This window comes from Polistes fuscatus, unplaced genomic scaffold (genome assembly GCF_010416935.1).
Source record: "Polistes fuscatus isolate 324 unplaced genomic scaffold, CU_Pfus_HIC Scaffold11, whole genome shotgun sequence".
Classification (NCBI taxonomy): domain Eukaryota; kingdom Metazoa; phylum Arthropoda; class Insecta; order Hymenoptera; family Vespidae; genus Polistes; species Polistes fuscatus.
The window spans coordinates 547,356-574,816 of record NW_025113009.1 but is presented as its reverse complement, the minus strand read 5'-3'; the positions used below and the strand labels follow the sequence as shown (position 1 = coordinate 574,816).

Sequence of the window (27,461 nt, the reverse complement as noted above, 5' to 3'; positions counted from 1 at the left end):
CATACTCGATCGTCGAAAATCAAAGCAATCGTAAGAGGAAGTTGAACGAGTCAGGGTAAAAAGTGATTAGTGAAATGGATAAGAGAATGGCGAGTAAAGGGTCGATTGAATTAGTCGAGGTATCAAACGATAATAGGAAACAACAAAACAACAACAAAATGTTCAACTAGCGAGAAAAAAAGAAGAAGCAACTACATCGACTTCGAGTTACACTGCACGACTAGGGTTTCCTGTTTCTACTCCGTGACCAGTGACGAGTGTAATTGTTTTCACGAGTTGTCCTCCGCTCGCGCCTGCATGTTGACGACGACGACGATGACGACGACGTATCGACTCGTAATCGTCGATAAAACGCTACAACCGATTTGTTATTCCGATGGAAAAGCAGTCGCGGAGACGCGCGAGACAAATTTATAGCTCATCTCTAATGATAGAAGCGTACGCGCCGTTTACGGTATCCGACCGATCGTTCATTATTGCAATGGCTAGCTAATACGTTGAAAAAAAAAAAAACAAATGTTATATAGAATTAATTCCTCGATTTGAATTCATTTGTAAGGATTCCCAATGCCCTCAGATGCAAACCGAAATGAAACTAAATTTTATTACGGATACCTTACGCAACCGAGAGCTTCTCGATCATCGGTAAAGGAGAAAGGTTGACCCGAAAAGATTTCGCCGATTCGAGAAATAAACGAGCGTGTTTGATAACTCGAACAAAATCCATAAATGTTTACGTAACCCACGTGTTTTCGCGAGATGTGTATCAATAGTAAGTAGGTATATCTTCTCAAATTATAGTATGTATAAGGGGATACGATTTGTCCATTGATCGAAAGGAAATGGAAATCACCGTTTCTCTTCGTTGAATCTCGTCGAAAAGTAGAAATAAGGTCAGCGGATATAATTATGTAACGCGTCTGGTCACGCTCGTCTTTTCGTGCAACCCTGAGAAATCAAGAGATCGATTACGAAGAACGAAATCGAACGAAAAGATGTTTCGTAAGGTTGCACAAAAGCCACGAAATTGTTTATCGAAAATTATCTTTATGTATCACCCGGTATATGTACGTACCACGCGATACCGATTATCGTGATAGAAAACTTGGAAAGAAACAGACAGAGAGAGAGAGAGAGAGAAGGAGGAAGGGAAGGAAACAACCAAAGTAAAGAAATAGTATTAGAGCTAGACAGAGATAGATAAAAAAAGAGAGAAGAGATATCCATTCGTATCTATGTACCTAGGAGGCTTGGGCATATTTATAAATCATAAAATACGTCAAGCTACTCCGGATACGTCGTTGGTACATCGATGACCAGGCAGATATGCTTATGCTCGTCGACTCATTCATGTTTACGCATAGACTCGATATTCTTAACAATTTTTACTGATTCTCGACTTAAAAATTCTCGAAAGTTTCAAGAGCAATCGAAAAATGCAGCAATTTTTTTTGTAGAAATTCGCTGCTTCGCTCGTAGGCCTTAAAAAGAGAGAATATAGAAAACGTTACGAATAATTTTATACGTGCTGAATTTTTCATTAAATCCGCGAAAGAAAATATTCGAATAGTCTGCAAGCATAATTTTTTTTTTCTACCAACGAGCGATAGATAAGATAAACTTTAGTTTTAAAAAAGGATTCTTTCCTACCGAATTAAAATCGTATATCGAATTGCGCAAAAAAACAAAAAAATGAAAGATAGTTATTTCAAAGCAAACATAAAATTCTTACGTCTCCATATGTTTGAGCATAAAGAAAATGTCACCTTTCACAACCCATCGATGGAGTTACACGTTCCGCCTTGAGAAATATTCTCGTCGTAGTTCTACGCGAAACTTTCGTTTATTCGTATTACCGCAGAAAACTATCGAGGATAACTTTCTAATTAATTTATCTGTCGTTGAATTTACGTTTGTTGTTCAACAGAGCTATAAATTCTAAGTAAGAAACGAATCAAGGAAACGCTAATGTATTATCGAGACGAGGCTTATCGCCAAATTAATAAACTAGGTTAAGGGAGAACAAGCTTTTATATACTTCGAATACGCGATCAATTTCGTTTATAAAAGTAACAACAATTATCTGACTTATTCGATCGGTTTAAATTTCATAGAAATAATTCTTTCTCGTTGGGGTAGCAACGTTCGAGACGAGAACGTTCGATATATCGAGGGAGTTAATATCTCTAGCAAAGCTTTTGCCATTCCCTCTGTTCTGTATCGACCGAGAACGTTGTATATACAGGGTGACAAGAACGCTACGGACCATTTTCCTTCCGACACTCCACCCATTTTTTTCTAACATTATTATCGTGACTCATCTAGGAGGCACAGCGAGTGGGAGAAATAGGGAGAGTAATAAGCAAGTAAATGAAAACAACGCAAAGGAGAACCCAAAGAAACCCTGACAAACTCCTTTTTCTTTCTTATTCTCGTTCTTTCCGTTGTGTCTATATATATATATATACGTATATGTAAATAAAAATTGTCTTGAAAAATAGAAAGAAAATTCTAAGCGAATAGTAGTAATTCGTAGGGAAAAAAGGAACAGACCAGATCGAAGACAAAGCGTTAATTCCGAAGGGTGGATATATCGAAGATCGAATTAATTATTCGTGTATACGTAGGGCAGGCTTACTCAACGACGTCGCCCAACCCTCTTTGTAGTTCACCCTCGAACGTCGATCCCTCGTAGTCGTCGTAGTCGTCGTCGTCGTCATTGTTATATAGCACGCATATACGTGAGCCACGCGTGGCTTATCGATCTTGCTCGTAGAAACGAGCCATTCTCGTTCTCTTTCCCTCTCTCGTGTGGTCTCACCTCAAAGAAAAGGGAAACGCGAGAAAGAAGAGGGAAGAGGGAAGCTCAGTTATACTCGGGCTCGAGGTATTGACCTAACAATGAATCATCCTAAGAACATCGATCGTTGATTATTACACGATATCCTTGCTAACACAACAGTATTCCTATTGTAAAATATTAGACTCCTTTGCCGATTTTATTCTCGTTGCTTCTAGAATCGATCAATGATTGTAAGAGCAAAAGAGACCATTCTCCCTCGCGTTCGAATCGTGTACACGAAGTTTGCTCGTATTAGCGAACGTTGTCTGTCCCACGATATGGATATCATTCGATATATCGTTAAAGAATACATTAAGCGGTCAATGAATCAAAAATATTACCTGTTTGCAATGAGTAACAAATGTATCGTACTTTAAGCGACGTGCATATAAACGTATAATACGAAAAATGCTCTTATCTAAGAAATCAAATATAATACGAATATCGTCCGTGGAAATACGTGACTATCTCGTGCACAAAATTGTAGCAATTAATTTGATATAAATAACTAAACGCGAGACTCGAGGCAGATGCTCGAGGAAAAAAAGTACCTTTTCGAGAGATATACACGTAATGTGGAACACACGTACGTATATACACTGTTTGCGCATTAATCGCAAAACCGTGCGATTAGCGACAATCGGTCGACGGCTCGTCGATGATCAATAATTAATTGACGATTACGCGCTTGATACAAAGAATCGTGAGTCCGATATATTGTATATAGAACACTCGTTATCTCCAATACGATAAATAGTAACGCGATGTTTTCATTGTTCTTCCATTCACTCCTTCCATTGTGATTCCAACCTTCATACGTATATGCTTACACTTTGCGTATGACAGAAGATACGTTTGCATCTTATTGTTAGAGAGAGAAAGAGATCTGCATTGCATTTTACGATTCTACGCTCGATTAAAATATTAATTTATTTTATCCCTCGATTCGATCGCAAAAAAAAATAAAAGAAATTGTCTATGACGTCTAAGAGCATCGCAGATTTTTTCGATGAATACAAGAAAAGACACTTTCAACGAATAATTTTGAATTCCGAGGAACAAAAGGCTAGGTCAAGAAAAAAATCAAAGGAAAGAATAGAGGAAAGCAGGTGTCTATAGTACGAACGATGCTTGACGCAGCAGCAGCAGGTCGGTTGTACGGGGTCACCGGAACAAAACTCGTAGATTTTCAACGAGGGCGTATCAACATTTGCACAGCTGTTGGTCGCGAGTTTTTGAAGAAGAAGAGAGCTTTAAACTACTACGCGGAGGAGTCATGTATACCGCTAACCTCGACATGCTCTGGGGCCTGGAGGCTGCTCTCTTTCTCTTTTTTTTCTCCTAGAACACGTTGGAGAATGAGAGGAGAGTCATCTCGCTGGTTTTTGCTCACTCGCTCACTCATTCTCTCTGTTACCCCTACGGAACGTGCGTACCGATCGATATTAGGTGGTGCATGCTGCCTGCCTGTCCGTGGCGTCGTGCCACTACGTCCTGGTTTTAGAAAAGATTAGAAAAGTCGGCAGCTACGCCAATGGTTTCCATGGGAACCTTCTTCAGGGACAGCAGCCAGCGTGTTTTGGGGTTCCGGACCCGAACTCGTGCCATTTATTCCATTTCCAAAAGAATCGTTTAAGGCGGAGGAGGACGTGGAGAAGGAACGTATTTCCACGATCGAAGGGAGCTAAAGTACGAATCTAAGCACGAAGAGCCCCGTCTGTCCCTTATTCTTCTGCCTCTAACCTACATACATTGTTATCCAAAAGAGAAAGGATTTTCCGCGTTTGTATTCTTATCTATGTGCGTTCGTGAAAATTGTCTGGGCGTTATTAAGTTCCACCCTTGCCGGCATATTTATCGATACGTCCAATCATTTGCTTTTTTTTTTTTTCGTGTGTCTTATATTTTATATATATCACTAGTTTTTAAAACCATTCTTCCAAGAATTCCAAGTCTTACAAACCAATCAAAGAAATATCGATCTACTCGTTAAATGAATTTTTATCCAAATGCATTTTATTTCTAAACATGGCGATAGAAAGTTTTCAACGTAAATGACTGCATCGCTTTGATTTATATAAAATATATATTATATAGGATGTATTAAAAAGGAAGATTTTTTATCCAGGTTTGTTTTTGCAATTTTCTGCGTAAAAACTGGCACGAGTCAAAAGATCTTTATAAGATATTTAGGAAAAGAGGGCATCATTTTTCCTCGAAGCGTCGAGTGGAAACATTTTCTTTGTTCTGAAATATTTTTTCTATTGGCGTAGCAGTAGCGACGAAAAGGGATGGTCGAGTATCTAAAAATGGTGGGGGGGAAAGAGAGAAAGAGCGTTATTTCATGCTTCTTGGGTCGAGATTTCCAAGGCTGGGTTCGAACAATTTTCGTTTGTCGACGACGACGACGACGACGACGACGACGCGACGAGAAAGTATTTGTATACTTGGATTGTGTGGGCGAAAACGAATGCAAGAGAGAAAAAGAGAAAGATGAAAGGCAAAGTAGACGGTTGCGACAAAGAAGAAGAGAAACAGCCGGCTCGTGAAAATTCAGGCCGAGTAAATCCTTCGACTCGACTTGCGAGAAGATTTTCCGCGTGGTTTATGCAAAAAGTGGTAAGTAGGTAAATTCAAAGAAAAAGGGAAAGGAAGAAAATGAATAAAGGAAAGAGTGAGTAGAATTCTTACCGAAAGGAAGTTTCTTAAAGAGAGGATAAACGTCGGATTAAGCCCCTTTTTACGGTCTTTCGAGTGATCTGCGGTACCGTTAACTGTTCAGGCGTGTAGCATGAGAAAACCTTCCCTTCGGGAAGGACTAATTGTGAAAAGGAAAGGAAAGTGGAAAATTGTTTGTTCGGAATATTCGAAGGTTCCTCGATGCACAATGGGTAGGTAGCACGACGATTAGACCGGAAAAGGATGACTGCAACAACTCCGACAGCTGCAATAAGCGGATGCTTTTGAAAACCAGATCGATCGTTCGGCTTTCATCTTTATTCTCGTATTTCCCCGAAACGCTTTGGGTGTAAAAGTAAAATTACGAATCGTTTTTGTGATAATTTATGAAATTACATGTGAACAAAATAAAAAGAAAGAAACTCGATGCGTAATGAAGAAATTTGATCGAAAAAAAAATGCTTAAATTCGCTCGCATTGATAAATACGTGGGCTACTTCGAAACGAGAGAATTTCAGAACAAGTAGACAAAGGAAACGGTCGAAGCTGACTGCAATACCGCGAAAGTGCACACGGTGGCGAGACGTCTTGCAGACGGAACCTTGAAGTACTTTGTCCTTGAATTCCTTGCGAAATACCCAGTGAACCTCGCGTGTGAGATTGAAAGACGTTACGCGTCTTTCTCTCTTCCTTTCTTTCTTTCTTTTTTCAATACGATCGGCCGGCCAATCGATCCGAACAAAATCTCCTTACAAAATAAGAAAAATATAAAAATATATAACGTATAAATAACGTACAAGGTAAGTCGATTTATCGATTACAAGGAAATATCTTTCGTAGAAAAGCTTGGAGAAAGCGACTATATACTTTGCAAAAAGGAAAAATATCAGAAAAATGCAGATTTCCGCGTATAGACTAACACGCGACAATATATTCTACGATCTACTACGGACAACGCGATAGGTGCTCCTCTTTACGTTGACACTATTATCTCTATATTTACATTGCAACTATCGATTCTCAGCTCGCAACGTAAGCGAACCGTGCAGTCGCGTAAAGTCGATCGATAGTTTATCTATGACGATATCCACTGCAAAAGTATGCTACTCTATACGTATATACGTATGTATCTATATACATTTCTATGTATTTAGATGGATACTACCGCATCGTTCTATATATCTCTGTGTATTCCCACGCTTATGGTTTATATTATGAATCGCATGATTTCATTACAAAAATAAAGCTTCTATATTAATTACGAGTCCAAAGAGAGAGATTATTTCTTGATAGGAGAGACTCCTATCGTGAGATAATTTTATCCAAGATCATTGTAGGTAATGTCCAATATAAAGCCAAAGATGCTCTGATTTTTTCGAATCTATTGACCGAGGTCGTTAAACGCGATCTTAACCTAATTTTACTTCCGCTTTGACCAACTGACATTTCAAGTTAAATCGAGAGATTAATTTGTTCGGTTTCGACGATGAAGAACTATTTCCTTCTTTCTTGAAAAAAAAAAAAAAATATATAAAATACAAAAAAGAAATGAGAAAAGATAAGGTAACAAAAGGAAAAATGGTGAATTTTATCTATTGGACCACCGGAGAGAGAATATTTCCACGAAATCTTCGTCTCTCCTGGAGAGGAGACTGGGTTGAAGGACCAAGTGGAAGTAAATAGATCGTCCAAGAATACCGAGCGAGATGAGGTGACGGAGAAGGAGGAAGAGGAGGAAGATGAGGAAGAAGAGGAGGAGGAGGTGGGAAGAGCCGAAGAAACCTCCCGCAAAATTCGTCGCGAGATTTCGTCCAACGATTCATACGAGAGCGAAAGAGTGTCTTGAGTGTCTTGTCTTTTCTCTAAGGACTTTTGAAAATCAGTTTAAATATATAGTTGGTCTCGAAGTTTTCCGATAGAAAAATTCGCTTCCAGTCAATTCCACCTATCTATTATGTACCTACGTACGTATAACTTTATCGAGGTGGATTAATAAACGGGGAAAAAAATATATATTCTAGAAAGTGTTGCGTAGATACGTTTTAGAATAGAAATGAATTTCTCTCATAGAGTTACGAGCTTATTTGCACAAAGTCCTACGATACGTTCTCGTTGCACGATCTTACACAATCCGATGCCGGCAGCCTGCCGGCGCCCATTTATGTTTCGCGATCGACCCACGTAACGATTACTAATATCCAACATCCGATTTCTAATTCCTAATACCTCGTCCGCCACGAATCGATTTCTAACCAAACGTTCGCTGCACCAACTTTACCTCAAAACCACGAGAATTAACGTTTCTCATGCTTAATCGGAGGATTGAAATGAGGATTGAAAACGTAGTAGAATGCAAAAGGTAAATTAGTTTAGAGTCGAAAAGAATGAACGAAACAATGGCAATTCGTTCTAATCGCTTTAAACATCAACTAAGAAATTATTTACGATCGCGGAAATAGACAAAAAATAGTTTTTTCATTTGGTCGTAAGAGACATTTTCATCGACGTTTTTTTCGAATATGCGACAACTTATGTATGCAAGTATGCGCGCGTATATAATTGTATGCGAAATCGACGTTTCGTTATTTCGATAAAACGAAGAGGATATCTCGATTTATTCCAGTGCAATATTATAAATGAACTGTATTCGTACGTCGATCTGAATTGAAACTGTGTCGACGAGTCCTACGTCACCGATCTTTATACTTTTCGTTCATTCGTAAAAGGGATTACCTTTTACGGATTCTGCAAATATACGTAGATATTTCGAAGAGGTCAAAGGTTATCGAACGGAGATGTTAAGTCGTCGGTGGTGCAGGTGCCATCGAGCTCGAGAGAATTCGCGAGGAATCTTCGAAGGATGGAGAAGACGATCGAACAAGTTGGAATAGAACGAGAAGAGTACTCGCGGAGAACGAAGAAAGAGAATTGCGTTCCGGGAAACGCATCCTTTTTCTTCCTCTCTTTTCCCGTCATTCCTTCTCTTGCGTGATCTTGACAATGTACACGGGTCAAAGATGCAACGACGATTCGCAAATTCGAGAAAGCAAAGAAAGGAATGATTCCAAAGTGGAAGAAGGAGAGGAAACAGCTTTTTCTTCTTCTTCTTCTTCTTCGTCTTCGTCGACTTCGTCGACTTCGTCGTTTGCTCGAACGAACGTCGAGAGGGTATGCTCCGCATTTTTGTCTCCCACACGAGCCAATCCGGGTTCTTCTTCTTCTTCTTCTTCTTCTTCGTCGTAGTTTGCCGTCTTGGTCTTGTTCTTCTTCGTCGTCGACTGCACTCTCTCTTTTTCTCTTATGTTAGTATCTTTCTTTCTTTCTTTCTTTCTTTCTTTCTTTCCTTCTTTCCTTCTTTCTCTTTCTCTTTCTCTTTCTTTCACTGGCTCGAGAGACTTCCAAAGGCTACGAAGAAGAAGAGAACGACGAAAGGCGTGCGCTCTACGGGAGAGAGAGAAGATTCCAGTGGAAGAAGGGCCGTTCTGCCCTGCACATCCCACCCGTGGTTTCCGCCGGCCTTGGAGCCACTGAACCACTCCGTGGTTCAACGATTCGATGCACCAGAGGTGCTCAACTAAATCTTCAAAGACTACCTACCACCTCGGAAGAGATCCCAGGGCTTTGACGAGAGTACGGAAGAGATAGGTTTTTATCACCGTCTCTTTAAATATCTTTCCCTTATTTTCCCTTCTTATAACGATAAGAAACTTTTATTTGACAAAGATAAGAACGCCCAGACGCAGATCGACTTTGGCCCCATTTCCTCGGTCTCGACAAAACGACGACAAAGTGGCCAGTTAGTTTCTCACCAACTACGTCCCCCACACAAATAACCAGGGACAAAATCCAAAAGATAAGGTCTTCTACGATGTTGGAGCAAAGTTCGTCAATCGTCAGTTTTTCCAGGTAGATGACGGTAGTCGATAATAAAAGATAAATGACGCGCTTTCGAGCGAGTCGAAGGAAGTTTCCGAGAAAAATCGAGATGCAAAGGAATTGAAGAACGTCCAGAGGAACGAGCAAGTAATTATGCATTCGAGACACGATCGGACACCTTCCGTTCCATCGTCGAACGGGCAATGAACGACTCTCTTAGCGAATACGCCACCTAATTTTTTTCCCTTACTTTCTAAGCCTCTCCAGTCATCGGCAGGAAGTAGTATAGTCTCGACGAACACGACCAAGACGCGACGCCTTCGACTTCTTCATCGCCAAGATCTCGGGCCGCGATAAGAGCACGAATAATCTCTACCAGGGCCCTTCTGGTGGACACCTTTTTCCTAAGATCCATCTTTCTCCCATTTCTAACTAACGCGTATCCGAGAAAACTATAGAAATACATAGAGAAAACTAGAACCGTTATTTTTCGAAAGAAAGGAGGTAAAAGGATCTCTCTCTCTCTCTCTTCTAAAAGCGTAGTAATATAAGCAATAAGCAATCGTGCAACTTCGCGAATTTAATTTAACGTCGAATTATTCATAAACCCTCCCACCTTGGCGTTTTACCGTAAATTACACCGAGACCCTCGTCTTTTCTCCACATCCAGGCGCGTAATTGCCCGTTCCTTCCCCTCAACCACTCCTCCCTCTCTCTCTCTCTCGCTCGTTCGATTATATATCGCTCGCTGCATCTCGATAATAAAAATGACTACACCTTCCGTGTCGAACCTTATCCAACCGAAGTCGAGCGCGAGAGAAACGGCTGTACGACACGACCCACTTTTTACTCGGGGAAATTCTATCGAGTATTTACATATTGTCTATAAAGAGAAAATATAAAATCTATCAAAGCGCTTGAGAACGTCGAAAAGAAAATTGAAATATCGTTATCGATATTTTTCTATCGGTTCAATTATCTTATATCAGCGAGTAGACATCGGGATCGGTATTTTATAAGATTGGAAAGAAACGGAAAAACTAGCGAGATCGATTGGTTCCCATGATAAGAGCACTTTTAAGCAATTAATAGTTTATGCGATCTAATGCGAGTAAAGTCGTGTCACACCGTGTACGGGATAAACTGCTTGCTTATAATACATTTTATAACGAATGGATTAACTCTTACGAAACGAGGACATAAATTTGAGCATCATTTTGTATTTCTCCTTCGACCAAAGAGAGTTTTCTTCTCTCGAGGAGGAGCAAACCGATTTTCCATCTACTTAGAAAAATACCGGAGACGATTCTCCATCGTAGATTTGTTCTCTCGCTAAAGCATGCTATAAACATAAAATGATATTAAACGAAATACCCTCGACGCCATAAATCTTTGAAGGTTGTCGAGGCTAATGGTCTAAGGGGACTACTAGGAAGAGTCGAAGCGAATCTTTCGCGTTTTACAGGGTTCCCTCCTAATGGATCGATGATTCCTTTATAAAGAAAGAAAGAATGAAAGAAAGAGAGAGTGAATATTTCCTGCAGTAGGCATTAACTGTAAAAGATGTCATTATCTTCAGACATAGGCGCTCTCTTGGCATAGCAAGAAAAACAAGATGAAAAAGATTCCGGTATGTATGTTGAGTAAAACTTATTGTTAGTGAAACGCAGGTAGAGATATGTACCTAAAATCGGGGTCAAATCTATAAGGACAAGGGGTCCCGTAGACCCATGTCAAGGAATGATCCTGTAAATTGCCGACTAGACGAAAAGGAATATCATATTCTCTGCGAAGAACTGTAAAAAACTCCGGTGAGTCTTCTTTTTTTCTTCTATTTTCATACCTGAGGACAGGCCAACGCTTTCTCTTTCGAATAACCATCTACGAAAGATCATCCTTCGCGAAGATAACAACGGAGAAACGGCTAGAAAGTGAGAATGAAATAATAGAAACGGACGTGAATAATAATAATAGATATACCTAAGCGTGTACAATTTTAGATTTATTAAATAGAACTTTTGAATTTTGAATGAATGGAAAGAAGCATGGAGAAAGGGAGAGAAAAAGAGAAAAGGAAGGTATTCTAAATCACGATCAAACTAATCGTTGAAAAGGAGTTAACGCGTGGCACGCGTCGATACCTAGCGGATAAAACTCTAAGAAAGAAAACAAAAGAAAACAAAAGAAAAGAAAAAGAAAAAGAAAAAAGAAGCAAATAAGAGGAGGCAGGCAATGGCAGTAGTAAAACGAAACTCGTTTAATTATAGACAAACACCTGTCCTCCAGTAGGACGCAGACGTCGCCGTTCTTCGGCCACCTTGCAAGCTCTTTGCCGTAACTCGCCCAATTAACGGCAAATACTTGTGCCCCTTCTCGTTCGTCTCTTATCTTATGGACGTACTATTATGTCGACTACGTTCACGAGCAGCTCCCTTCTTTCTATCGGGCATGGCATATCCGATAGACACGAGAGAAACGCGTCGAGAGCGTTCTCGTGCGCAGGTGCGTGCCCCCGAAGGCGTTGGACCAAAGTCCGTGCGATGCACCTGCGATCGGGCTGCTACGGAGGGAGGTGGAGGGGGTGGAGGGAGGCAGCAGCAGCAGCAAGAGGAGGAGGAGGAGGAGGAGGAGGCCGACGACTCTGTCCACGGCCCCAAAGAAAGAAAGAGAAGAGATGAGAAAAAGCGTAAAGATGCAGACACAAATAAATTGCAAAAACGTAATAATAGTGAGAAGGTGAAGGAGAAAAGAAGAGAAAGAGAGAGAGAGAGATGCCAAGGGTCTTTGGCTGAGGAAAGAGAAGCTCGCTTTGTCTCAAGGCGAGCTGCTCTCCTTCGAGGAGAGGCAGTGGCGATGGCGATAGCGATGGCGATGGCGATGGCGGCGGCTCTTCAAAAGACCGAACAAAGGAACGGACACGCACGAGGCCCGCGAACAAGGCCCACGGACTAGAGAAAGAGAGAAGAAGAGTAGAGTAGAGAGACGATGGGACCTTTGCCATCGAAGGTTGAGAACACCGCAGAGTACCTACGTGAGAGTTTGCGAGACGAGCAAATTTCATCTCTCTCATTCTTTCCCGTCTAATTCCGTACCTTTTAACAGTTGCATTGTTTGCTAATAATCAATGAGATCGATGAGAATTCTTTTTCGATAAATATTTAGAAAGAGAGAGAGAGAAAGATCGATAAAATTCTAACATTTTCTAATAACATTTTTCCACGTCGGACACCTAATTATTATTTGACGACGATAAAATAGAATCTATCGTAGAGAAAAGAAAATAGTTCTCTAACTACACGGTGAATCGATCATCCTCGCTGCTAATCACGTTCGACCGGCGCCGGACTCCTTTGTTTACGAGAATCGCAAAGAAGATGGCACGGCTCGCGGCATGCTAAGGCTGCCCAGTCGCGTTTAGGAATGCGAAGCACTCAACTATGAAGGGAAAGAAGAAAGGACACGTAGAAAGTTCAATTCTCCTACCTTTACTTATTCTTTTTCCTTTCTTCGACGACAAGTCGATTAACTATTTGAGGGACACCTTTTTGTATCTTTTTTTTTCTCGCACGAATTAAAGAAAAGCTTCTGACATCTGTTCTCGAGAAAACGCGAATCGAGGTCTATCGATCGGCCTATAAAAAGAAAAAGAAAAAGAAAACAAAGGAAAGAAGAAAATAAGATTTATCATTTCCGACGGGTTATTTCGCAGGGTCTTCTTCTTCATCATCGAGAACATCTTCGTCGTTGCTTCGGGCAAAATTCGTAGAAAAAGTGCCTCAACCATCGACTTTCTCGCGATATTCTATGGATCGTCACGGAACGACGTCGTTGTCCCTATTTTTCGTGAATTTTTGTCTCCTCTCTCTCTCTCTTTTAAGTTTAGACCAACTTTTCGAACAAGTAGATATAAAAAGGAAGTTCAATAGTGAATTGTACGCAACGCAAATTTATCGTTGACGTAACCCACAGCGTCGACTTCTCCTAATGTCTCTTTTAACGTCACCTCTTAGTGTTTCGCTAACGATTAGCAACGGAATCGAGGTTACCTCGCGCACCTTCCTCTTTCGAGGCAGCTCCTCTTTTCGACGAGATACATACCATAAGCCGCGTGCATAGCTGGTTTATTAACGAGCAAGATGCGGCCAACGAGAAGCATTGAAGAAAGAGGAAAAAACAGCGTTTTTTTTTTGTCGACTCGAACGAGTAGAAGTAAGGTCGATTATCTCGAAAGAAGTACCTACCGCTTGATCGCTATCCTTACTTTCTCTGCTTCGAACTGCGGTAACTTCTTTAATTAAGTAAAAGAAGTTTTTAATCGGAGATGTTGACAAAGAAAATGGTCGGGGAGGGGGAAGAAAACGTATCGGGGGAAAAAGCGAAAGAAATGGGTCACCGAAGGAAATTTCGCGTTGAAATTAGCTCGCTCGAGAGCTCGTTAAAAGAGGTAGTAAGCCGGTAATAAGACGGTGCGGGTTGGGGTAGCATAGCGAACAGAAGGAAAGAGAGAGAGAGAGAGTGAGAGAGTGAGAGAGAGAGACCAGGAGCATGCCGTCATCGCTTTCCCTTTCCGCGGCTTTTGCGATTGTGTAATCTTCCTCCTTCCTCTCTCGTTCAGCTCCACGTTCAGCTCCTCCTTCGGTTCTCTTCGCGGCAGCAGGCGCAACCTTCGGGAGCACGTGCCCCGCACACGAGAGATACAATTTCTTTTTTCTCACGGCGCTGTGGTACAGCACCGAAAAGGTGCTGTTGTATTTCTCTACACTTTGGCTCGGTCCGGCTCTACCGAAAAACGTGCCACGCGTTCCACGTTCTTTCCAACGGCAAGATCTTAACGAGGATTAATCGATCAGATAAAGCCCTCCCTCCCCGCTGCCTTCCTTCTTCCACTTCTACATTTTTATCCTTTTTTCTTCTTCCTCTTCTTATTTTTCTTATCTTTCGTATACACGACTGTTCATGCTTGATTTTTCAGTTACCCGAAAGAAATCATTGCCATGTAAACCTAAACGTAACATTGATTTACATACTTTTTAAACAAATCAACATTTTTCTTTCGAAACCGAACGAGTATACCGGATAACGACGTGATTTCGATAACGATAATCCGTGTTATTCTTGAAAGATTGAAATGAAAAAAGATGGAAATCACGTGTCCCTGATCGCAGCACGATTTCGATAAACCGGTACGAAGCAAAGGAGGTTCGTGACACGGTGTCCTTCTTTGAGATCGAGAGTGAATCGAACCAGAGTCGGCCAGAACGCTTCGAGAGGACTAGTATGCTTGTAACTGGCTCCGTTTAATGTCCTGGAAACTTTAACGCCTGTATACGCTTGTCATCTTTTTATCTTTTTTAATATACAAGTATACACATTTTTTTTATTCAAATAAATATTACTTCCAATAAATTATCATTGAATACAAATAGTAGTATTCTTTCATCAGAGAGCGCGAGATAATATTTCTATTTTTAAAATATATATATCAAGAAGCAGAAAAGGCTCGAGAGTAGAGTGTTAAGATAATTTTATATAAAGTCAGTTATTAATTTGAATTTGTTTATCAATTATTATGTTTGTAGTATAATTTATATAAGGTGGCGAATGGAAAGTGTAAGTTTATAGCTAGAATAATTATTATCTTATGTTATTATAAAAAGAAAAAAATGTAACGGAAGTCTTCCAAACCCAAAAGGGGCGGAGTAAGAAATAAATAATAAATAATAATATATATATATATCAAAAGATTTAGAAGAATTAAAACAAAATGAAAGAATAAGAAAGGAATGTTACAGGACAGACAGAAATTCCTTTTCTCTCTCCCACCCACATATACGCACGTAAATACACGATTAACATAGTTGCGCTCGTCGACACGAGTACGAAAGGCGCGCGCGCGCACTCGCACGTAAATGAGAAGACCTAGGCGAGTATTTTGTAGCTTCTCGGGAGCTATATGTATGCGTGAGCACACGTTACTATACGAACCGGCGAAAGGACGAGGCAGCGACTATTTCTATCTCTCTCTCTCACACACACAATCTATCTATCTATCTCTCTTTTCCTCTTTTTTTCTCATTCTCTTTTTTCCTCATCGACGACTAGAAAGAAACGGGCAAGAGTCGAGAGAAAGAGAGAGAGAGAGAGAATCGCAGAACCAGTAAAAGTAGTAGGGTTGTGTAGTAATAGCAGCAACAGCAACAGCAACAGCAGCAACAGCAGCAGTAATGTTGATGGTGGTAGTAGAAGCAGTAGTAGTAATAGCAGGCAGTCTTGAATCTTGACCTAGGACACGCACCGCCGACTACGTCACAGTTCGACGTACTACGAAGGCACTATTACGTGCACTCCGCGTTCTTTACTGCGAGTACAAAGGTCGAACAAGATCGAACTCACCCGAGCCCTTTGACTTTTTCTCACCGAATTGACGATTCATTTTGTTTTTTCTTTTCTTCTCTTTCTTTTTTTTTTATATCAAAATTAAATAGCTCATTACGATACAATTTCTATCCGTTATTCCGTTATAAAATAATGATTGCGCTATTTGCGGATAAATTATTGTAAGTATACGATAGAACGAGGTTTTTGTTCGGGGGAAAGGAATAAAAAAAAAAAAAAAGAAAAAAAGGGAAAAGGGAGTCTGGAACTTTGTGGTTTCTTGAAAAAGAGAAAGAAAGGGTGGGGAAAAAAGTGAATAACTTCCTCCGGGTCTCCGGTATGGACGGAAGTGCCACGTCGGATGCATTGTTACGAGTGGAGCGTGCACGGAGCCGGCGCGGATCGGCCAAATGGAGCGAAAGAGAGTCACCGGTGGGAGAAAGAGTCCGCACACGAACGTGTTCCTCTTTTATATCTTAATACATATATACATATATACATGTATACTACATCACGCACACGGGTAAGAGTAGGTGCATACATACTACCTATCCAACGCTCGCTTGCACGCTTCAACGTTGAACGTAGTTACGTGAGAGAGCGTGTAGGTGGTGGTCGGACTCGCGGACCACTTCCTCTCGGCTCGTGCGGTCTTCGAATAATCGGATACTCTCGCTTGCGAGGACTATCGATGGGAAAATACAACCCTTTTCTTTCCCTTATTATATCATTAAAAAGAAAAAAAGAAATAATAAATATAAGTCAAATATTAACGTGTTTCAAACGATCGAAGGCTATTATTCACTTCGAAACTATAATTATATAAATATTTTCAATAATTTAGATTTATCTATTGCAAATGAATTATTACATGGTATTTGGAAAGTAAGCTTCCTCTAGTAGGCACATTTTCAGTGCAACTGTCGAATAAGAAAGTAACAAGATTGTATATACATAAGTATAAGTAAACCGGTTCGATTCCAACTATCTGTCTCAAGAAGCAACATAGCTAAGAAAATTCACGCCTATCTCGCGTATCGTACGATGAAAATCACAGTCGAGTTCGCGCCGATCATTCGCAGGAAGTAATCGATTTTCTTACGGCGATGAATCATTTTTCTCTACAAAGTCAACTTCAATAAATGTAATAATCCTGTTTTCGAGATTCCAAAGAAGGAAATCAATGATTTCAAGCGATTTACGTTCCCCTCTACATCGAGAAGTATAATCTGCGTATGAATTTCGAGGACGAAAGAAAACGCGGTATTGATCCGTTGGTAAAAGTCGAGGACAAGCCGAGGGGTGCCTGAATTTCTACGATTTATCGTACACTAAAAAGAAATCGAATATGGATAGGGGAACTCGTCGAATAACGCGATCATCTTATCATCGGTTTTGTTTAAATTCGATAGAATAACGTTGACTTTCAATATTGTTTCTTCTATGAACAGCTAGAAAATGATTATGTCGGTCAGGAAGACTAACTTTCCGATAGAGCTGGTGGTATTATCGCGTGAAGATGCGTCCGAGCGAGAGAAATAATAGAGAAAAGAAAAGGGCGGAAGGAAGGAGGAAAAAGGGCAGAGCTCTGACAAAGGAAAGGAAGAGGAGGTGGAAAAGAGAAACAGAGCGAGAGAACGTTAAGAAGAGAGGAGGATGAAAGGAAAGCTCGATCGGAGACCCCCTTTGCATGCGTTCACCTACACACACACACACACGTGCATACTCCACTTGGCTCGTTCTCAGTGCGTGACTGCTTACCTCCTTCTTTCTCTTTCTCTCTCGGATATTCGATATCCTCTCGCGTGTTTAACACACACACACACGGAAAGAGGGAGAGTGGGGGGTGGGGGAGGCACGCCAAAGTATAGACACACGTTGAAAACATGCAACAAACAAAGACGTTTCCCACTTCCGATGGGCCTCGCGAGCAACTCGAGCGTTCCTATCCGGCGAAATTCTATCTTATCCTCTGTCTCGTGTAATCTATCGAACCACTCGTTTAGCCACGCGGATTCGTTAATTCGTATCCCGTGAAAAGATTAAGGTACAGTTTCTATTCCTATCCATCGCTGTGAACCGACGATGCGATGATTCGCGACAAAATTTGGATCCTCATTTATCTCTGTGTTGGGTGCCCCCTCTGCGTTCTTCTTAATTATTCCTCTAATGTTAAAAGAAGAAATCAAAAAGATGTCGCGGAAAGTCTTAAATAAGTTTTTTCTCGATTTTCTCTCTTTTTCATCGATTCAGATTTACTTTAGGGATTAAAGGAGAGATCGTTCGTGCTTAATAAGCAGGTCGGTCGGTAAGAAGAAAGGATACAAATCGTCGACGATTATTACACTTCTACCCTGGTAAGAAGAAGGGTGCTGATCACCGGTTTCGAAGATTGCAGAAAAAGCGCTCTCGTTCGCTGTTTTTTTCCACGAAGAAATGATGATGGTGGGTGACGATCGATCGCTCTCTCTCTCTCTCTCTCTATCTCTTTCCTTTTTTTCTACATCTTCCATTAACATTTTCATTGCAACTTAATTGCGGTAAAAGTGTATATTAATAATAACACGCGCTGGCCTGACCTACGTAAGAGGTTTAACGGCCGTATCGATGGATGTCATTTGAATGAAAATGTAATAAAATTCGCGTGCAGCATAATTCAATTCAAGGTCGTCGCGCTTGGCATGCTGCAAGTAGATGCAAAAGCAACCGATTTAACTTCATTTTTGCTTTTTTCTTTTTTTTTTTACACCAATAAGATTATTTATTTCCCAAAGGAAAGGAAAGAAGGATCGAACGAATCTTCATTCGAAATCTCGATAACTCCGCCGATCGTATAGTTATCCAATGCAACTTTTCCCATCGATTCTTCTTCAAATGCATCGAACAGACGTCACCGATGACGTCAAGTGCAGACGCAAAAAAGAATGCAACAGAGAGGAAAGAGCAAAGAGAGAGAGAGAGGGAGAGGAAGCTTACGACGAAAAAGGAGAGATACCTTGGAAGGATCCCACGACTCGCGTCTCGTAGTCGAAAGGATTTTTCGAGCGGTTTGCCGGTGGAGCCCTCGAGAAAAAGGCGGCTTATCGCGATCTCGAAGGAAAGGGCGGTTCGAGAGGCGAGCGACCTCCTCCTCCTCCTCCTCCTGCCCGCTCTCCCTCCCCCGAGGGTAGCCCCGTGCACATGGCAGACAGAATAAATAAAAAAGAAGAAAAACCGCTCGTTTGGAGCAACGCGCGCCTGTAAACATCTGCTAGGCGGGGGGCTCTCGTTCGGCTTTCGACAGTGTTTCTCATTCGAATTAAGGAGAGAAGATATTCGGTGTCTGGATCTCTCTCTCTCTCTGTCTCTCTCTCTGTCTCTCTCTCTGAACCGGTGCTTTTATTATCGACGTCTCTCTATTGGACGTACGGGTACAAACGACGTATCTTCTTTCTACCTTACTCCACTTCGTTTTTCTTTTTTCTCGCTCCTCCTCGGAGCAGAGGGTCGAGCGTTGATCGAGTTTCGAGCATGAGAACGGAAAGAGAGGCCCGGTGTGGGTAGGCAGCTGCTTCAGAGGCCAACAAAGGCATCGGCAACCACCGCACTACTACCGTCGCTGCCAGCAATTTCTCGACCCCCTCTCTGCCACAATCTCTTATTCGATCCTCTCTCTCTCTCTCGCTTTCGTTTCCTTCTCGAAAAATACAGTAGTAGTCGAAATGGTTCCTTTTCAAAGTCGATAGACCACCTTGGCAAACGAATAATCCTTCTACCCTTTTACGATACTTTTATGATCAGACAACGGCCATGGGTACACATCGATGAGTCACTTTCACGTCGTCTAACGAGTGACGCTTATTTCGCGAGTACCGATCGAAATTGATCCGTAGAATACACGAGAGATACGAGAGAGACGCGAGAGACACGGTGGTGGTTGGTCCTACTTTTATTTTGCTTCAAAAGAAAGCGTACAAAGTTTCGACATCGTTGTCCGTAAAATCGAAGAATCCGTCGTAAATGTACGATGCCGCCCGGTACGTATGTAGAAAAGCAGACGTTCGACGTGTCTTCTCGACGGTTTTCCAACGTCGCTCTCTTTCTTCTCTCGACACTTCGACAAAAGGTGGCCCGTTTCCACGACACGCCGGAAGTTCTTCGTTTCGCGGTCGATCTTGCGGTCAATAAGAAACGACCGTTCGAAACTACAATGCCGAGTTCATCCAGATAAGTCCTCGATATACATTCGTATCTATATATTTTACTTCATATATAAATGGGTACGATCTGATAACGCGACGAGGGAATCACTATAAATACGCGATGAGGGGAAGGAGGCAAAGAATCGAGACGAGTATCCCATCTGTCGGACAAATGCCAGGTGATTGATATATGACGAGAGAACTCGACGTTCCAATTAAATATTATATTTACAACTTATCGCCTATCTACTCAATTATCCGATCGAAAATGTAGCGTTCGAGAATCGAGGGTGGTTCCAATATTCCTCGAACGAAAAGTTCCACAATTTGGTAGAAGTAAAAGGGAAGACAAAAAATAGTCTCATAGGGAGGCCGACGAAGGCCGGACGCCTTGACCTCGTATAAGCTACTCGTAAAAGATTCGTAAAGGAAGAGGAAGAGGAGGAGGAGGAGGAGGAGAAGTAGGTAGGTCTCTTTTTTCTTTTCTGCTTTTCACGAAGTCGCGTTAACGACGACGTAAGGTCGTTGTGGGTCCGTTGACACGCTCTCTTTCGCTCTTTCTTTATACAGGAACGACATACATTCTCAGTTTCTGTACTGAAAATAGAACGGTCAACCTTACTTACTACTAACTAAGAAACACGATCACTAAGAAAACTCGGCTCTTTTCTTACACTTTTCTTTTTTTTTTCTTACGCTGTCCATTAGGTTTTCACCAACCGTGTAGTACCTTATCTCGAAGTGATATCGATTTTGATTCTATCTCGAATTAGATCATGATCATAAAGAGTATATTTTATTCGTCCAAAGTTACAATTATATGATGCATTTTCCGTGTATTTATTATTCCCCGTAGTAAATCATTCCCTCGGAGAGAGTCAGGCGGTGCACGAGCTAACGACCTGGATAACCAGCCGTGATGTTTCCAAAGTAACGTCATCGTCGAGCACGACGCGATGAACGCGCGAGGCGACGAGAGTACGTCGACGGAGGCGTTCATTACAGCTTCCGGTCTACGAGAGCGAGAGAGAGAGAGAGAGAGAGCGACATACTCTTTCTCTTTCGCTCCACTAGACGCTATACGAGATACGAGTTGGAGCAAGACAGAGAGAACGATCGAGCGAAAATGCTTAACAAATAGCTACATCCTCATAATGGAACGGCGTATCAAACTCATTAGACGTCGTTATTGGATCGACGCGGTCGCGTTCAAGAGAAAATTGCCATCTTCTCGCACTCGGTCGAACTTCCGAGAGAAAGAAGGACGGACGGACGGACAGAGACCCAGAGAAATACAAAAGAAAAGTACAAAATGAAAGATATGCGAGTACCTATAAGCGTTGTACGTATATCGTTGTACGTTTATAGAAGTTGGAGCCGCTATTCGGCCACGCGAGTCCATGGACTTTCGAGTTATGGGAATGATTCATGACTAGGTATGTTAAACTGGTTTCGAGGCGGCCAGAATGCGCGCGCTCGCGCGCGACTCAATGGGAAAAAAGCTCGCGTCCCGATCTACGAGACACAATACGCCGCGTTTGAAAGATAGAAGGAGAGAGAGAGAGAGAAAGAGAGAGTTAACATAAGATAGAGAAAACGGGCTTAGGTGCGCGTTGCGCATGTAAATGCGCAACCCCGGTTTCTTCTCCTGGCGCTGACGCGAGAAAGGGTACTCTGTTGAGAGTTCTTTTCGGAAGGTACTTTAACTGGTTGGTAAAAAAAGAAAAACATGCCTAAAGCAAAGCATCCTAAGCTAAGAAGAAAAATCATTAACGGTACGGATATGTTTTAAAACGTGTTAACGAAATAAGTAACTTCGTTTGGGGATTGAAATTACGATTTGATTCGATCGTCGAGAATAATAAATGCATTTGGTTGATTTGGGCAAATTTCGTAGCATAATCGTCGAAGTAGAATCTGCCGGATCCTCGGACGAAACGAATCTTTCGAGAGTCGGTGCCACGGTGCATCTTCGTGACGCGTAATCGTCCCGAAATAAAAGGAAGACGCCGTAAGAGGGAGAAAGAGAGATGGACAGAGAGACGATCTTTGCGTTCCACACTCGCTCCGGCTACGTATATACAGTCAAAAGCTCTCCCTCTTCTTTCCCTGTGTGTCTCGCTCGCGTGATTCGGTCGCACGACCATGGCAGTGACTCTCAACTCGCGGTACCGACAGATACAGACTGAGGAAGAAAGAGAGGGAGAGGACAAAGAGCTAAGGGAGAACGGAAGGGACGATAAGCACGTACGCGAATCGCAACGAGGCCTGAATTTAAAGCGCGATCGGCTTGACACCGTTCCTCCTACCGGTTACTACGACGATCTACGAGGATGTTATTGTACGCTCGATATTAGCACTCCCCGCGTGTAACGTACGCCGCTTCCTCCTACGTCCGATGCGAACCCTCGCATAGTTCGCTTTTGCTTTTCCACATCCTTAGATATCGTTCTCCTCGCAGAGAGAACGATTATTTCGATGATAAATATAAATATATTGCGAATCGATCTAAACAGGTACGAGTAGATAAATTTGACTTTTTTTTTCCGTTTGATATTTGTAAAAGAAAACAAACAAGATAGAGATGCGCGAACAGTTCGATAAACGTATCGCGATAGGATATTTAAATCGTTCGCAACGGCGGCTCGCGAAATAGTTTCTATCGAAGTAGTCGTGTACGATCGATCATCGGCACGCGCTATCGACTTCGGACTTTCTACTTTGTGGAACTAGACACCCGCCGTTTCTGTTCTAATCGCGAATAGACGACAACAACAATCGAGTAAATCGCGTTTCCCTCTCGTCTCTTCTCCAATTTCCTTTTCTGTCTTACAGAAAGTGATGGGAACGAGCGAAATGTCTACATGTAAATGGAATTAATCGATTATCCGACTAGAGAAAGATCGAACGTTCGCTCAGCTAAGAAAAACAAAACCGACGAGTTGTTCGCTTTCAATATTCCGTTTGAAAATGTCTCGTTGACAACATCTCCTCGTTTTGTTCGAAATATGAACGCAAATTGCGCGCGACGATCACCGAACGCTCGAAATAAAGACGGTACTATAATTTCAAACTCGAAGTACGTTACCTCGCTTAGAATACTTATTCCAACGATCCTTTCAACCGCGGTCGAGGTTGGCTCTCTTTCCGCGATACATTTTGCCCACAGGCCGTCGAGGTCTCTTTATCGTTTTTTCTTTTTTAAGCAACAAAACGCTCGAAGAAACTCTCCAACGTGTTTCGCTAAATATCGCAAGATCGTAAATTTACAGCGAGCGGGAGAGCCATTGCCTTGATTCTATCGATACTTCCGCTTCGTTTACGCCTACGCATCGTACGAGTAAGAGCGAGAGAGAGAAAGAGAGAGAATGAGAAAGAAAGAGAGAAAGAGAAAAAAAATATATGATAAAAAGTTCTTGAGAGACGATCGTAGGCAGTCGATATTTTCGTAATAAATGAGGAAAAAACAAAAAAAGAGAGAGAGAGAGAAACGATCCGATAAAGATGTTTTAAACCGTTTCATAAAAGTTCACATCTACGCAAGTACTGCGTGTAGTTCGCATAGTGTCCATGTAGAAACGGTTATGTACGATCCGAACAAAGCGCACCTACACCTGGCACCTTTCTCGGAAGCGGCCTTGGGGAAAGACCGTAGGGTAGAGACAGGACACCATCGGTCGATGAACGAAGGATAAAGAGAGAGAAGTAAGAAAGAGACAGAGACAGAGACAGAGAGAGAGAGCATCGTGGTAGAAAGAGGTGCTCGCGAACCTGAAATACCCTGAAACGGATCGGAGAGAAGAGAAGAGAGGTAAAGTCGGGAACTTGCCGGCAAAAGCATTGCCACCGAGCTGCGTCAAGGCTACTGCCTGACGAGACTCTCTATCTTTCTCTTTCGGATGCGTCGTCGGACGTCGCGGACGCAGAACACGAGCCTTCTTTATTTATGAGACGTGCGAGCAATGTGTATCGTTCGAGGGTTTCGATCGAAACGTCAAACAGAGATAAAAGATAAAGAATAAAGAAGAGTGATAGAGCAAGATATAGAAAGAGATAAAACGCGCGAGAGAGAGGAAAATGTATGCACGATCGACTAAGAGAAAGAAGAAACGAACGAAAGGATCGACGATTCGTCGTCTTATTCGAAGGTCGAGAGAAACGAGCCGCGACCTACGACAGGGCGAAGCGAGTGAAGGTTGTACTCGAACGAACGCGCGCCCAAGCGCACGCGTGCGCTTCCACTTTCCCCATGTGCGAGGAGACCTTTTTTTCTTTTCCTGCTTGTTTTTCCTTTCTTTTTTTCTTTTCTTTTTCTTTTAACGATAATAATTTCCCGCAGAATTGTATACTTAAAATTGAAATTTTCTTAGCTTCCTTGAAAGAGCCACGAAAGCTTAAAGCATGCGAGTTAACATGACCTAGGACAAAAAATTAAAGAGAGGGAAGGTTAGAAAGAGCTCGCGCTCTCTCTCTCTCTCTCTTTCTCTGTTGGAAAAGAGAGAAAGAGAGGGAGAGGGAAAGAGAGGGAAGGGAGGAAGGGAATTTCGCTCGTTCGAACGTAAATTGGCTTTAATCGACGACGTTTACTCGGTATCGAGTTTCCCGCGGTGCGTTCTCGCGTTTGTACCACACTACGACGACTCCTCGTGGCCAATGAACCGTCCGTGGCGCATCGCGTCGCGTATATCGACGTACAGCTACTTTTCCCTTTCCCCCGGTACTCTCCTCCATCTTATTATTTCTTTCTCGAACTAAGCAATGATATATACGAAAAGAGACGTACCTAAAAGATCATCCATATTAATATCATTCACTTTTTTTTCTTACTTTCAAGGATTATTTCTCTATCTTTTCTCTCAATTATAAAAATTTATATACTTTTATTTCTTTTATAAAAAGAAATTCCTCCAGAATTTCCTTCCTCGAGAATAATTATAACGTTCGATAAGCGTACGACACACGATAATCGAGGAAACGAGACGAAAAAGCTATTTGCTCGTAAAAATAGTACGAGTTATTGTTTCTCACGCTTTTATTATCGTAATAGCACGCCGCGAAATAAAACGATGGACGAAGGAAAGAAGAGAAAAGAAGGAAAAGAGAGAGAGAGAGAGAGGAAAGGGAGAAAGAGGAAAGAGAGAGAGAGAGAGAGAGAGAATAGATAACGATAAGGGACGGGTCGGCCGTACGACGCAAACTCTACTCGCGACACGCTACGTAAACTGCAAATATATATAATATTATTTTGACTAACACTTCCACATTTGTCAAAGTGTAATTTCAAATGAAAGAATGACAAAAAATAAGGCATCGACGAAATTAGAGAAAAAAAAATGCAAATATAATCGACTGGATCATAGGCACAGGCTTGTGATTATTCGACAGAGGAAACTCTGTTCTCGTCGATACGGAACGTATAGAACATGCGTACACAATAAAAAAGAAAAAGAAAAAGAATATTTGCAAAGTTTACGTTAGTTGGATGAATGAAATGAAATGAAAAGTAAAATAAGAAAAATGTGCGTGAAATGGAGTACGCTCACCTTGTCGGCCGACGATCTCAGCCACGTGCTCGCTACTAGGCACCGGCACGCACTCGGTCATGTTCTGGCTCTTTTTTGAACGGGCCTCCTCGTAAACGCTGTTTGGTGGATTTTGTAGAGGATCCGGGTCGGTGTTGGCACCGGGGACCGCGTTGGTTCCGGTACCGGGACATCCGGGCGTGCTCTGATCGAGCCCAAGCATCGAGAGCTCGAACGCGAGCTGAAGAGCGCGTTGCTCCTCTATGGAGTTAGATACCCCGTTCGTGCAACGATCAATCTCGCTAAACAGACTCGTCGGCATTTTGATGATATCTCTTTTACGAATATTACTTTGGAAAATGTTCTTTTTTTCGTCAACGTTCGAAGCCAAGATTATTCGATTACTCCTCGTCGTCTATTTCTCTTTGTTTTCACCTCGATGCGCGCACCAACACACACTTTTTATTTTTAATGTCGGAACGGCCCTCTTGGTCCGTCCAATGAAAACGTTCGTCGTTCGCGTTCACTCGACACGAGATATTTGAAAACGGTTTCGCGCGCGTACTTCGAAAGAGAAGGAGCGAAGGGAAAAGCAAGCAGCGATGCACCGTATAAAAATAACGAACGTTAATAACGAACGTAGTCGTAGTCGTCTTTCCTTCCTTCTATTCCTTGCCTCGTCTTTTCACTCTTCTTTTCCGTTCGCTATAACTGCGCTCTATCTCTCTCTTTCTTCCTTTTCCTCTCGTTTTCTTTGACAACGAAGAGGAGCTTTTTCTCTGATGAAAACACTAAACGCAGCACAGGCGAGTAAGAATGGATGGTTATATTCGAATGATTAATAGTGCGACTGCTCCCAAATGATAGGAAAAAATGTTCGTTCGAGTTCTCGACTGCAACTACCGCTTGTCGTGCTCGTCAGGGTTGGCGGCGGCGGCGGCGGCGGTGTCGTCGTCTTCGGATGCGCTGCGCGCCTTCGTAATTCGTTCGTTCGTAAATCTTTTACTTACGTCCTCTTAAACTCTTTTCTTTAGTCGCATCGGACACGATCGTATATGTCCTCCAACTCTTTCTTAATTTTCTTAGCGACCAACACAGAGAGACTTACTCGAATCGTTAGAGAGCGTCGTCGCGCGACTGAGCACACTACTGGCAAACAGAGTTGAGAGACGCGTTCGTTCTTTCTTTCTTTCTTACTTACTTTCTTTCTCTCTCTCTCTCCCTCCCTCGTCTATACGCACGTCTTTCTTCTTTCTCTCTCCCTCTCTTCTCTCTCTCTCTCTCTTGGACAAAGCCGGGCGTGCTTGGTATCTCCTTCCTACCGTCGACTAACCAGCGATACTTTTCTCTTCTCTCTCTTTCTCTCGATCTCGGTCCGCGGTCTTTCCTCTCTAAGGCAGGCGCGTGCAACTACCCTCTCGCTCGTGTTAGCACTGCGACTGACTGCGACGTACTGCGACTGCGGATGCCGAAGCCGGCGCGTCGCCATGTGCCGGACGCCGGCTTTGCTCCCACCCGATTGGCTGACGCGGTCACGTGGTCCCGCGCCCTTCTCCTTCGAGCTATCGCTGCCAACCTCGCCGCCAACCTCCGAACAACTTCGCCGCCGCCGGCCGGCCTCGTTCGGCCTCGTTCGGCCTCGTTCGACAACCTTCGCAACCCATCGTCTCTCTCCGTCGCGTGCGCCGACGACGGCGTGTTGTGTGCTGCCTCCTATATTTCTCTCCTTCTTTCTTCTTCTTCCTCGCTCCGACGTTCACCTCCCCCAGCAATGTTCGCGAACTTTCCCTCCTCAACACACCCCCGGCGAACCACCCGGCGGCACTACCACTACCACCATCGACTACCACCTCGTCAATGTCTGGCCACGCCGCGCCACGCCACACCATGCCACATCGCGCCACATCGCGCCACGCCGCGCCACGCCACGCCGTTTCACTTCGCGTTACGCCACGCCACCACGTTGCTGTGTTCTTCCGGTGCGAT

General features: G+C 42.5%; 1 protein-coding gene across 1 annotated transcript in view; it reads right to left on the bottom strand.

Moving 5' to 3' along the window:
• LOC122526261 (RNA-binding protein MEX3B) overlaps window positions 1-27,413 on the bottom strand; it is a 36,754-nt gene extending 9,341 nt beyond the window's left edge. Inside the window, exon 1 of the mRNA XM_043649558.1 lies at window positions 25,497-27,413. Within this exon, the coding sequence (XP_043505493.1) occupies window positions 25,497-25,797 (301 nt within the window). The 5' untranslated portion in view covers window positions 25,798-27,413. The remainder of the gene's footprint in view (window positions 1-25,496) is intronic.
• Between the last annotated feature and the right edge of the window lie 48 nt (window positions 27,414-27,461).